This window comes from Typopeltis vanoorti, chromosome 1 (assembly GCF_054136105.1).
Source record: "Typopeltis vanoorti isolate ZY-2024b chromosome 1, IOZ_Tvanoo_1.0, whole genome shotgun sequence".
NCBI classification, from domain to species: Eukaryota; Metazoa; Arthropoda; class Arachnida; order Uropygi; family Thelyphonidae; genus Typopeltis; species Typopeltis vanoorti.
In genome coordinates this window covers 103,155,626-103,169,987 of record NC_143549.1, presented here as the reverse complement: position 1 = coordinate 103,169,987, position 14,362 = coordinate 103,155,626, and the positions used below count along the sequence as shown (strand labels likewise).

General features: G+C 35.1%; 1 protein-coding gene across 1 annotated transcript; it reads right to left on the bottom strand.

Moving 5' to 3' along the window:
* Positions 1-2,459: 2,459 nt before the first annotated feature.
* On the bottom strand, positions 2,460-6,481 carry LOC150110264 (uncharacterized). Its single transcript, XM_090392412.1, has 2 exons — positions 6,152-6,481; positions 2,460-2,756 (listed from the first exon to the last, which is right to left on the bottom strand). Exons 1-2 carry the CDS (start codon positions 6,386-6,388, stop codon positions 2,586-2,588), a joined length of 408 nt encoding a protein of 135 aa, XP_090248538.1. The 5' UTR covers positions 6,389-6,481; the 3' UTR covers positions 2,460-2,585.
* Between the last annotated feature and the right edge of the window lie 7,881 nt (positions 6,482-14,362).

Below are 14,362 nucleotides of genomic sequence, written 5' to 3'. Positions count from 1 at the left end.
CATCGAACCACTTATGTGACTAACACTTGGACTTGAAATACGGGGGACAATAGCAATCGTAAAAAGCAAAACAGGAAAGACGCATGCACTGAATTTTAGGAATTAATGATGATGCTCATATTTGATTGGAAAATAAAATAAAAATAAAAATAAAAAATAAATAAATAAATAAAAATATATATATATATTAAAGTGCTGAAAAACTAAAATACTAAAAAAAAAGGAATAAATAAAATACATATCAGGGATTAAAATTTACTACTAGAAATCACAAAACAGCTCCCCCCCCCTTTATTTTGACCTAGATTTCAACTCTATGCAGTGCTTGCAAAGATATATGTGATCATACATTCTTGGAAGAAGTTTTGAGGTCGTTATGTGCACTTCTTAAATTAATTATTTATTACATTATTAGTTCACTATGAACATCATAATAACCAGTGGCGACTCGTGGCTTGAAATCGTGGGGGTGCTGCAGCTTTCGAAATATACAGACACACTGTAAGTACAGTGAGTACGTGTTTGGATAAAATATCAAAATTATGGTAAAAATTAAAAAATAAATAAAATAAACATGAAACAATATTGTTTATTATCGATAAAATTATAAAGTTTGGTATAATTCAAAATTACTTAAAAATAAAATATATTATATTCTTCTTGTTTTGTTTCATGAAAAAATATTGTTTATTATCGATAAAATTATAAAGTTTAGTATAATTCAAAATTACTTATAAATAAAATCCATTATCACAACCCCAATAATGTTCTAAAATAAAAACTATAACAAATTTTATGTCTTTAATTGTAATGTCCAAATATTTAAAGAGACGGAGTAAACACGATAAGCACTACGAACACTCTACTACTGGCGTAAACTGCATATAAACAACAGTGGAACTGCGCGACGAACAGTGCCGCATTAAGCTAATAGCTTGCATCTCACTGTGATGTGCATATGCGTAGCAATATGGCACTGTGGAAAACGCAGTGCTGCTAGCGTCCTCCGCCCTCCTAAGTGCTGCAAGATGGATTTTTATTATTTTTTTATACAAAATAAGAGAATTGTATAGGATTGTTGATGATAAAATTAAATATTACAAGCAAATATAAATAAATTAATAAATATATTCATATATCGAGAAAAACTGAGGGTGCTGCAGTTCTGCAGTGCCCATGCACGAGCCACCCCTGTTAATGACTTAAAATAGTTGGTGTCTGTATAATTGTAGTGAAGTTCACGATTTTTTTTTTTTTTTTTTAAATCCTGTAAACTGATAGATTGGCCAGAAGAACATGCCCAGTTTACTGATAATACACTGGCTGGTCTCAGCCTTAATTGCTTCTCCCATAATTCCACTCAATACGATCATGAAGTTAGATGATGGAACAAAAGCTTACAGGTTTGATTCCATTTGAAGACCCGACGATGTTTTTCATAGATCATTTCTTATCCTTCCCTTCCTAACTGAGTTATCTTTTGAGTGTCGGAAGTTTTTCTTTGCTTAAATGAATAAAACAAATTTTTAATCGCGTAATTCAGATCGATCACAAAACGCGCAAGATTGCTTGCGTGTAGCATCAGTTACCACAAGCAACACAAGGATGACAGCATCCCGTATTCTCTTTGCATTCATCTAGCACTTTGATTTAAAAAAAAAAAAAATCGGTTAGTGGTAATGGTGAAAAGCGATGACCAGTGGTCTATCCATTTCCAAGAAAAATATTTTATTTATTAAAATGGTTTATTAACTGTAAAATCAGGATCAAATCAATTCTCCCGTCCTCAGGAAATACATCACAAATGCAGTTTTTGTCATTTTGCCATAAACATGAGCTTGACTTCATAAATTAAAATTTATTTTCGGATTTTAGAGATAACAGAGGATGCTCCGCCCTCTGCTTACAAACATTTTCAATCTTCAGTCAGATTGGAAATGTTTATGTATTGAATTTTTTTTTTCTCCGCATTTCCTGTCGTCTTGTGCTTTCATGCACTTATTTGAATAGAAAATTGCTAGAAACTTATTAGGATCGTGCAACCTCACGTTCGAACGCGTAACTCTAGGTCACAGATGTCAATTTACATTTTATATTCAAATACAAGAAGAAAATACGTTATACGTATTTATTCCCTGTATTGATCGATAGATGGCGCCACGCGTTTTTTTTTTTTCTTCTCCTGTCAATAACCAGTTACACGAATTCACAAAAATGTAAGTTCTTTAGCATTAGAGAGATAAGTATAACTTATAAAAAACGAAAATAATAATAATAATAAATGTATTTCTTAACAATCCGCACTACTTCATACGCCTTTAACTTCCATATACTGTACTATAATTTTAGGACCATGAGTGGTTAAACCAAATAAATGGAATATTTCTTCTGTTGATTTGGTTTAAATTCGAATTCGATAGTCCCAAACACTTAAGCTGATTTTATTGAAAAACGAAATGAGAAAGGAATTAGAAACTCGTTTACAAAAAATTTACCGCGGCTAACGTCCATCTTTACATCGGTAGCCTGTCCTCTCTTCGCTCCTGTGCGACTCGCTGCACAAGCAGACCCCCTTTTAAACCCTGCTATGTAGTATCTTTCTTCTTCTTCGTGTAGTTACTAGGATCGTACAACCTCGCGTTCGTACGCGTAACTCTAGGTAGAGATTCTGCATTAGGCACTTTTCGGCAACTTTCACGCCAACTGTAGATCCAGCTGGGATGGAACTGTGTCAGCTGATTTGGATCCTTATTGACCTGAAAGAATATCGTGGTTAAATCTCTCCCAGTAATCAGTTGCTAACATAAAATGCACGATTACGCAATACATAATGAGAATATTAAAGATCTTTTTGTAGCCAAATAAAATGAAACTTAATATGAATTTTATTATTATTATTATTATTATTATTATTATTATTATTATTATTATTATTATTATTATTATTATTACGTGACATCTCCAGGGAGTCCAAAGACTCATCGACGGAGGGCAACTACTTTACAACTCTTTGTCCCCCACCACTCAATTCACCAACTACACCAACGCCATCTACCACCCACCACCACCAATATTTTCACAGTATTTCCACCAGTACTTTACTAGCGAATTTATAAAAATATAAACTTCATCATCGTGAGTTACCTTGATTTTACAGTTTAAAAAATATTAATTATAAAATAATGATGGATCTTTAATATTCTCATTTATTTTAATTAAATTGCAAAAATATTTTTTCCACTGTATATTGATATTATACATAAATACCTATCAAAAGTTAACTTTTATATAATAATCTGACATGAACAAATTAATAAATAGATCCTGTGTGGTGGTCGGGATAAGAATAGCCCCACTGTAGCCCATGCATGTCGTACGAAGCGACTAAAATGGGTACCCAGGGAGAGTAATGGATGGCAATGCTGTAGCCAATGAAGTTTTAAGTGAGGCTGGCTATTGCTGTTACCTTCCTTCCTTCCATGATCAGAGCTTATAGCGCTATATAACCCCATCCATACATTTTCTTCTACAGATAACGGAGAATATGAAAAGCAATCTTGCTTCACCCAAATAGCAATAATAATAATAATAATAATAATAATAATAATAATAATAATAATAATAATAATAATAAATAGAGGTGTTTTCCTTTGTGAGATGCATGCCATCAGTTTCGAAATAATAATAATGATCAGTCCGTATTTTCAACCCACTACAGGGTAAAGGCTTCTCCCATTGCGAGAAGGCTAGGCCTACTTCTGCCATCGTGGCTTAGTGCATCTTGGGAGACTGTATACATATTTGTATGAACGAATGTGTGTGGAAGACAATCACAAACATCCATGTCTAGGCGGGATTCGGACCCGAAGCCTCTTGGCTGGAGAGCGGATACGCTAACCACTCCGCCAACCATGACGACTTGTGACTCATGCTTAATGACAATTAATATCCCGTTAAAGCTGAAGTGTAATACCAGAGGAATGTATCTGTGAAAAAAAAAAGTAACTGGTTGAAGTATTTACTAACGTAGAGGAAAACCGATAATTCTGATTGTTCAAAAGTTTATATGGTAAATAATTGCCATATCCCAGTCTGACATCACCACCCTGCTTTGCCCTCCAGAGTAGGCATAGAAAACGGGACCAATGAGCTGAGAATAGCTAACTCTTTAGCCCCATGAATGCTAAACTCCATCATGTAAAAATAAACAATCATCTGGATAACAATAAATAGTACCAATAGTATTATTATCACAAAGTTGCGTATCATAACCGGCTACAGGAATTCTTCTACTTTACTCAGCTGATTTCAGAGTTACTAGCATTTTTTCCAGGAATTTATTCCTGGAAAAAATGTAGCTTTTAATCACACAACAGGACAAAAATCGACCATAGAATACACTGTACATAAAAATTAATACTGGTTAGGAATATCGCCCTCTTATAAAGTGGAAGTAAGTTGCCTATCGATTTCAAAAAAAAAAAAAGAATGCCACCGAAATCAAAAGAACGATGAAATGACAATTTAAGTACAGAAGAACAAAGTACGCCCCTGCTAACTAGAATGAAAACGTTTTAAAGGACTCATTCGTAAATACTGTATTTAGCGAAAACTGCGGGGACATTTTACAGAAATGTGGAAGTGTCTTCCAGCATATTCATTATAGACATTTACTGCGCCATTTAGCTGGCAATGTTCCTCAAACCAGCTGCGGAATATTCCAAAGCCACACGTCATCCGCCTTCATCGCAGCCAGGAATGTGAACAAACGCAATACATTCGTATGAATCAGCGCTATTAACTATTGCACCACGTTGATGTTATTTGGGTGTCTTTTGCATTCTGGTTCGTAGCAATTTACATCAGCTGACTATAATGGTGGCTCGTGCAGCAGGGGAGACTACATTCAGAATTATTATGTTACGATTAAAAAGAAAAAAGATTCTCAACATTTTGTCTGTTCATTTAGTTGAATTGTATAATACAAGAAATTAAAAGAATACTTTTCTGTATTTATATATATATATAAGAAAATATCCACATTTCCGAAATTGCTATAAAAGGTCTGATTTAGGAAGAAGCGTGGTAGCTATGTGCATAGGGGATACGTGAATATCTAAATAGTGATTGAAGGCTAGACGCATGTAAAAGGAGAGTCTAGTTGATAAATGGAAGATCGAAACAAGCAAGAGAGAGAGAGAGAGAGAGAGAGAAAACTGTTACTGACTTTTCTCTGATAAATATCGACTGTTCTGTGGAGTTCTATAGTTCAAATATTTGTCAACAGTACATATTTAGACTAAACTACCTTTGGCTTGACGTATCATATCATTCTTCTTTCGTCTCTGGTCATAGAAAATCAAACCAGTTCTTCGAATATCTTTATTTTGAACACAAAAAAGCCAAAAAAGAATCTCATGAAAGCGGCCTAATTACACAAGATAATCTTCATTTCTTAGGAAGAGAACAAAACTGAGAAGCTGGGTTTCACATTATAGGTAAATACCAAGAACAGAGATCGGAGTTTGCTCCACTCTTACTATGAGTTGTCCCAGTGTTGCACTACCAAATGGGTTATGTGTTGCACTATCCAGGTATTTGCTTACGCTTGGACTCGCCGAACTTTATATAGTTTCTATATTCGGCAGGAAACTCTTTGAGTTTCTTATTTGGCTATGAAACAATATGGGATGTAATATCCCTTAACTTAAAAAGAAAAAACGACTTTAAACTTCAAATATTATTTTTGGTTTTGCAGCAGAGCGGGTCAAGATTTGCTTTGCTGTATAAGACTCTGCGTTCGAATCGCCTGCTATCAGTAATACTTCCATAGCAGGCTTCGCAGCTGATGTGGCCTTTTGGACACTGTGCAAACCGGGCTCTTACACATACACATTGTAAGGGCCTACTTTTTTCGATCAGCATATGTGCACTTTTTCTTCTGGTCAAAGATATTATCTTCCACCAAACTTCAGATTTATTTCGAATGGTAGTAGCTGATGAATGATATTTAATTAATTAATAAATTATTGACAAAGAATTAACAGAAAGCATTACACCATCCCTGCTTAAAAAAAAAAAAAGAAAAAGAAAAAAAGAAAATGAACTGTGGAAATTCGACCATTTTACAAACTAACCAGCAGTTACTTACCCAGTTAGTCTGGTTGGATGGTTTCCACGGAGTTCCCAGAGAAAGCAAATTACTTCTGGCAGATGGTAAGGAAACGTTCGGACTAAATGCGTTGACCGATGTTACGATGGTCCATTCGTTCGTTATGAGATTATAACGCTCGGTGGACAAGACATTGTATGGCCCGTTGTATCCACCAGCAACGTAGATCCAGCCATTATGAACGGAAGCAGTGGCATTACTTCTGGGGTAATTCATCGGGGAAAGAGCGGTCCACTGGAAGAAATAGAAGGGTGTAGTGAGAAACAAAACAATACGCTATCAGTTTAATTGGTATCCTCATTCGAAATTTATTAACTGAAGAGTTAACTACTCTTCATAAAAGTTGTTGGCGGTTTGTTTAAAACGGAAGTCACGTCATTCATTCATAATTTTATGATTTCATTTGGGTCCCCCCTCAATCCGAAGATTATTTGGTTGGAGTAGATGGTGCTTTAACGATCCTTTAAGCGTCCATAACCTTCCAAGCTTGCTTGGATTTCGTAACCGAAATACGAGGATAAAATGGTCAGCCTCTAAGTAGTCATGACTGTAATCCATATGCGTTCACGGGGTCGGTTTGCCTGCTTTGCGGGATGAAAAACCCCAGATAAACTGGCGAGAAAAACCCTGCTGTCCACGCCCAAGACTGGCTAACTTGGCAATGTCTGAGGAAGAATAATAATAATAGAAGTTGGTTTCCCATTGTCTTCCTTGGCCAACAGTAAGTATTTTATGTCTGTAGAACTCATGCTGAAGGAGCCGGTTTGCCTGTTTTGAGGGTCGAAAAATCCAAGTTTCCTGAAGTAAAAAATCCTCCACTTTCGTGTGAAACAGGCTAACTAAACTTTGGTAAGTCATGATAAAGCTTTTTCTCGTCATAGACGAGTTTTGAACTCAAGCCTTTCCGACCAACCAAAGGACTCCATCGTAACTAATCTACAAAACTAACAATCAAGCTTACTTATATTATTTACATAAAATAAATTTGTAATTATAAATTTAAATTGAAAAATTAAGAAAATCTTTTAAATTCTTAAAATTTATATTTAAAAATTTAAGCTATTCAATACACCTTTTAAAATATTCCATATTGTAATATTATAATTTTGTTTTACTCGTGTGTATAGCCTGGTTTGACGGACCGCTTTAACCAGTTTGACTCACGCTTAAAGATAACTGTAGTATTAACCGGTTGTGCACTTTTCACTTCACTTGACTGTTTTTTACAACAGTAATGCGAGGTAAGTTTAGCCTGCGGCCTTTCTCTCAATATTTGATATCGTCACTAAATTTAGTCATTTTAATCTGAGCATATCTTCTATTAGATTTTAATCTTCTGTTCACTTGAAACAAAGCAGCTTTACTTTGAATTTTATCTGCCATTATTAGCAACAATCAAATGAAATTATAGTTCCAAGCAATTTACAATTCACAGCGAAACACCAAAACACAGAGAACAGCAGCGAACAAAGACGCTGTAAATAAACCGAATTGACCAATACTGCTTATCGTTTGATTCACAGCAGCCTCATCGCCAAACAACCGTATGCAGCGTGATATAAATAGATGGGGTTAGTGATAATTGAAAAGCGTCGTATGAGCGGATCTTCGCGAAGATATGCGTCGTAAAGTGGGGTATTAATGTACGTATTTAGTAGTGAGTAGGCTAAGGCTAAATAATCCCTTCCTATGCACTAGAGACAAAACATGAGCGTTTTAAGCCACTTCAGGCTCTTCCAATAAGGTGGTGGTAGTACTGATTTCACAGGGGGAGTTGGGGGAATAAAATGCTTCTACCATCCCATGACATTCAGAACACATATGAGAGGTTTATCAACCTATAGTACATTAGTACCGCAAAGGGGTAGAAAGCTGAGAAGAAACCAGCTAACATTTAACGACTAAAAGGCTTTAAGAACTGCTAATACATAAGAAGGAGGGAGGACATCAAAAGAAAAGCAGTAGATTGAACGAGTGAGGAAAAAGAAGAACAAAAATTGTTCTGCAAGTCTTGAGCTAAATTGTGAAGGAGGATTAAGAGCTGGTGGGTGTTGTGCTCTAACACAGCGCTTCCCAATCTGTGGGCCGCGGTCCCCTTGGGGGTCGTTGGTGTTGTTGAGGGAGGCCGTGAAATAATGAAAACAAATTTAAAATGTTTTAAGACTAAGGAGATATTTTTTATCTTAAAAGAAACGTATTTAATTTTTTTTTTTTTTTTTTATATTTTAATGGAAAAATTCACACATTAGTAGTGTTGTTTCACAAATTTAGCTTCCTGCGTATTTCGGCGCTTAATGAATATTAGTAAATATCGGCTTATTCGTATAAGTTTCATTTCAAATAAGAAGCACAAAAAAAGATTACAAACGCAAAATCTTGGGCTCATTTAAAACGGCCAAGTTTTTCGCTCTTTAAATTAATGTTTCATTGCTAGCGTAAGTCCGTGGCTTTGCGCTTCGCAACCATACCTGGGGAAGGAGTGGCCTAGGCTCGATTCCCGTCGACGACGCGAGGAGCTTAAGGATCTGCCATAGCCAAGTTAGCCGGTCTGTGGAGAGCAGGGTTTTTCCATCAGTTTATCTGCGGTTTTTCATCCCTCAAGCAGGCAAACCGGTCCAGTGAACACACACACACGGATTACAGTCAGGAATACTGACCAGTCATAGGTCTGATTCGTCAGCTATGCCGGTTCCGGAGCACGGCTAAAATGGGGGTGGGGGGGGGATGAGATGGTGCCGTACCTCCCCGTAAAGAGGACTCACGCCGTGTATCATCATACGATTATTATTAATGCTAGTGTACGCAGGTGCGGCGATGAGCGGGAAAGAAATACGCTTTGTGTGTATGCTTTGTATTGAATATAAATACAATAAATATTATAATAATATATGCCTGTATTAGGATTTTTTTCCGATGGGGGAGCGTGAAATCTTTTAATTTTTCCAAAGGGGGCCTTGACATCCATAAGTTTGGGTAGCACTGTTCTAACAGATACAGAAGAGAGCTTGGAAATTATCGATATCCACATTCCGCTGAACAGTTTGAATGGAACTATGTCGAATACCTCCAGTTGGTTATGTTGGTCAGATACGATTGGTATTACAGCAATGGCAACCGAGGTCATTAAGTTGGTAATGTGCTTGTTAATTGCATGTCTTCTCCGGTTAGTTGGACTCTTTTTTTTTTTTTTGGCTGAAAAATTCGATTTTACTGAATTAAAAAAAAAAAAGACCTTTGCCACCACCGTATGAGACCGGCTAACTTACCTCCACCTCAAAAAGTCATTATGAAGGTTTTCCCCCAATGGAATTCGAATCCAAGTCGTTCTGATAGAAGTGGCGTTTTTATTTGTTACCAGTTTGCGTAAAATACAGCGAAGTGAATTGGTGAGCGACAGATCATTAGTCGATCTAATTGCTCTCTTCTGCACCGAGTCAAGAAATTTTAAGGAGAGCAGTTCATTGACGGGGGACGACGACTTTTGCTTCGTATGAAGTTCGAGGTAGAGTAAAGTTCAAATGGCCTTGATGTAAAGAGAAAACCTAATTTCTTGGATGCTGAAGAGGCACTGTTTGTGATACTTTATTTTTATAATTACTTTATAACTACCCTACCCTCCAATCTAAAAAAGATTGCAGGGTAGAGTAATCGTAGGGTAAAAAAAAAACTCTTTGTGTCCAATGATCAAAATGTTGTTCAAAAGCAAGGCTGAAAAAAAAAAAAAAAAAAAAAAATCTTTTTTTTTCTTCGAGTAATAAGACATGTGGTTGAATGGGCACGCTCCAAGGGCACCAATAATGATGAACAGTTATTACACGCGCAGGATATGCTCATAAACATTTCCGTATAGTGAGTGTATAGTCTGCTGAATATATCGGTAGTAGTATGTATTTGTATATGCATGTGTATATAATAATAAAAAATATAAAATATTAAAATAATAAAAAAAATAGAGGAAGGAGAATATCGGACTCTAGATGTAGAGATGGTTTTCCTGTGGGTGTCTTTTTTTTTTTTTTTTTTTGCTGTTGTTGCCGTTGTTTTCCTGCGAACAAAAAAAAATCGAACACCATTATTCACAGTACGAATTACCAAAGTATGAGTTCAGGCAAAAATTCCACATTTCCTAGTTCAGTACAGATAGTCATTTAAAGTTGTATTTTTACATTTTAGTTCTTGACCAGGTTATTACACTTTACATTATCTTTATTTTGTATTTTACACGTTTGTATATAAATACAAATTTTTGTAAATACAAAATAGGTTTGTATATAATTAAATACATTTTATAGTTATATTTATTTATAATAAAAAATAACATTTTTTTCCCACAATAAAATTTTTCTACCAATTTGAATGATAAAAATATTTATTGTCGAAATTAATGGTAACATAAGTGAAACTGCAGCTGTTCACATATTTTTAATAATAATAATAATAATAATAATAAAGATAGATGAGGAGGTGAAGAGATGTTGAGGTGGAGTAATCCCACTGACCTTCACGCTAAACTAAGGCTTTTATGAAGAGAGGATTAACATATCCTTTTTTATGTTGTTTGGTGCCTTTTTATGGATAGAATGTCGACGTCGGTTATTTTGGTTCCTGTTTTATGTGACATGAATGTTCCCATATGCTCTACTAAATGTGTTGACACAATTTTCCCCAAGTTTGTGTTTTAGTGTTTCTGTAATAGTTCCGATGTTTTGGATTCTGCGCAGGTTGTTGAGCACTATCGGCACGAGATGCTCTCTTATGGCTGCACTACATGGGCTGTTATAGCGCTTGGTTTATAAAGAGTTATGGTTAGTGACGTCGTGTGATATGTGTCTCTGATGTTACGATAATACATAGTCTTCTCGAATATTTTTCGTTATTTAGTATATAGTGATAAGAGCTCGGTTTACTAATAATTATTAATATTATCCATCAGTCAAACTTATGTATGCTATTTACCTTATGTCCATTGTACATACAGGTGCATAGATGATATACATTTGCGTTATTTATATATATATATATATATACAATGAAAATTTAGATAAAGATTCCAATGTTACTTTTTTTTTATATCCCACGAAAAGTTGGGAAACTGTTTTAATTTTTTTTTCTTAATTTTTAATTTTATTTATTTTTTTATATAGTCTGGAAACCATGCTCTAAAGATTAAAACAAGCCTGGAGTTGGATAACACAGGGTATGGTTGGAGGCCCAGGCCTCTTCTGGTCCTACATGTGGGAACACAATTTGTAGCACTGTTTCAGTACGAAGCTAAAAAATAATCTCCAGTAAAAGAGGCCTCCAACAAAACAGGCTTTCAATATAACATAAACAACCGTGGTTAAAATAATAATAATAATAAATAAATAAAATCCCAATAAACTGCAATACTTACAGGTCATTAAGCCCTATGACTTGGTCATAACCGTAATTTTAGGATACGGTGGACAATCGTGTCTTAACATGTATTTTTGTATGCAAATTTAGTGTCCTCCTGGCTGTTGGTTGGATGAAAAACCTGAGAGTCTGACTCTCCCACCCTGTATGACACCGGGTAACTCACCTTCAAGTGAAAAGTATGCACTTGACTTTTTTTTTTTTTTTTCCTTTTTAGAATGCTGTGGTTTGTAATGTTGCTTTCAAATTTTATTCTGTTGAACATTTCTGAGATGTAAACATTCTCAGTAGCTTTCTCATAGCGATCTAGTTAGTCATCTGAGGGTCTTGTTATACGATACGTGGTTCTGGTTATCTTGTGGTTGGCACCAAAGTAATATTTTAGCATAGCTTCACAGCGACATATCTGTTTTACTGGAGATATATTTTATATTTTGTCATTGCTGTATCGTCTATTTGTTCTTAGAAAATCAGCTCTATCATGTTATATTGTAGTGATATTAATTGATTAATTTCTAGTCGGCACAGAGTGCATTCGTTGGTAAGATTGGAATCTTAACGTTTTCACATAATGTCACACAATAATAATAACAATAGTTTGTGGAAGGTTCATAACTATGTATGACATACGATAACGCACACAATACATTTTTAACTTTATAATATAATATATTACTATAAAACTAATGACTTCTAATAGTTATAATAATTTTATTTTATACTAATATAACCACGAATAACAATTATAATTTTGAATACTTAATTATTTTAAATTAACTCCATAAAATTTCGGGTTGTTGTGCTGTGTATTTACAGCTCAGCACACTAGATGGCGCCACTCTTCATCCATTAAAATAAAAAAGTTGGTTGCTAATCTACGAACTTTCGAAAATGATTATTATAAATACAATCAACAGCTTAACAGTGCCGTATTTATTTATAAAACGGATTCAGAGGATAATTTTAATGCTGGATTGTATAATAAAATTACCGGAAAGAAAGAAAGCATAGAAAATTTCTCTTAGATGGCTAATTTAAATAGCTTAAACCTTTCTTCCTCATAAGACAAATACACAAACTCCTTTGATGCTCCTTGTCAAGAATCTGACAATACCACGGTGGTGGGTAGCAATTTGGAATGTGCTCAGCAAGATTGATACAGCACATGCAAACCCAAAAATCACCACTGTGTCCTGAAAAAATATCACACATATGAGTTCGATAGATTGGAATTTGAGCAGACCAAAACAGTTTCGTGTGTATGAGGCTAGCTAACTCACCTTCAGATGAAAAGTCCTGACAATAGTTCTTCGTGTCCTAGACCAGATTCAACCTCGAGTCTTTCCCACCAAAAGTCATCGCTTAAACCCACTGAGCTACAGAGTAATAAATATATTACAAAAAAAAAAAAAAAAGTCTCACTATATTTAATGCAACAGCAGCTGGCTTCATAACATATGAAGTACTACAAGCTCAACTGTATCTCCTTTTTTTGTTTGTTTATTTAAATATCACCTACATCTAAAGCCATCACGAAGCATCCACTGCTACGGTTTGATTCGAATTTGCAGTCTGGACGGAGAGCGAGTAGGCTAACCACTCGGCCAACCAGGCTGATCATTTCAGGATATAAAGGCTCCACATGCTAACATTATCATGAACTTGGTATGTTTCTAATACATTTTTAATTCTAATACTCTAAATTTCTATTTATTTATCTTACCTTGTGCCTCTTTGTATCATACAACTCAACAGCTTTCATCGCATATCTCTTACCGTTTCCACCTATAGCATAAATGCATCCATCCCGAACCGCCACGCACATCGATTCTCTGTAAAAGAAGACCATAATAATAATAATAATAATAATAATAATAATAATAATAATAATAATAATAATAATAATTGATACCTTCATGGAGTCCAAAGACTCATCGCATAAGGTCTCTCTACTCGACACAACACATCGTTTGCACTACCTAATCCTCCATCTACACACAACGCCATCTACCGCCTACTAATAGTATTTTTTACTTGTAAACTGTATTTGTTCTCTAGCCGATTTGCCATTATGTGATGTTATGCAAGATAATTTATTGATGAAATATGTATTCAATAAACGATTAAAAATGTATAAAATGTAAAATAAGTCCCTTGAAGTCACCCCTTATTATCAATGTATTATAAGTTTCTCAAGCAACTTCAGGACTCCGGTAAGCAGGATGGTGATCTCACACCGGACAGTGAAAATCATCTACACCTAAAGACCTTCACGAAGCATCCACGCCTACGGTGAAAAACCTTACATAGATAGGAACCACTTAAAAAAAAAAGTATGGACCCCTGATCACGTACAAATCGTAAGATTTAGATGCCTAATAACACTCACCTTTCTTTTTTCATAGGAGGAAGCTCTCGCCATATCTTAGTAACTACATCAAAGCATCGACAACTTCTAAGAAGAGCACCATCCTTCTTGGTCTTACCTCCGATCACATAAAGACGGGAATCTATAACAACACATCGATTGTTTATCCTTGGTCCTTGAGTATCCTGAATCTGAATTGACCAATCAGAAAACAGCAATCAAATACAAAGATCTGAGGTAATGATCTTGTTGAAATATAAATGGAAGACACTAATATTTAAATTAACCTTGAAATAATTAAAAATCATAAATTAAATTAGTGAGGGCCGGTCTTCGTGAGAATGCATCCCAGCCTTAAGCCATTAAGAACCCTTAGAAAAGCCACGAATGCATATTTTATAAAACTCTGCAGTACTGGGATCCGT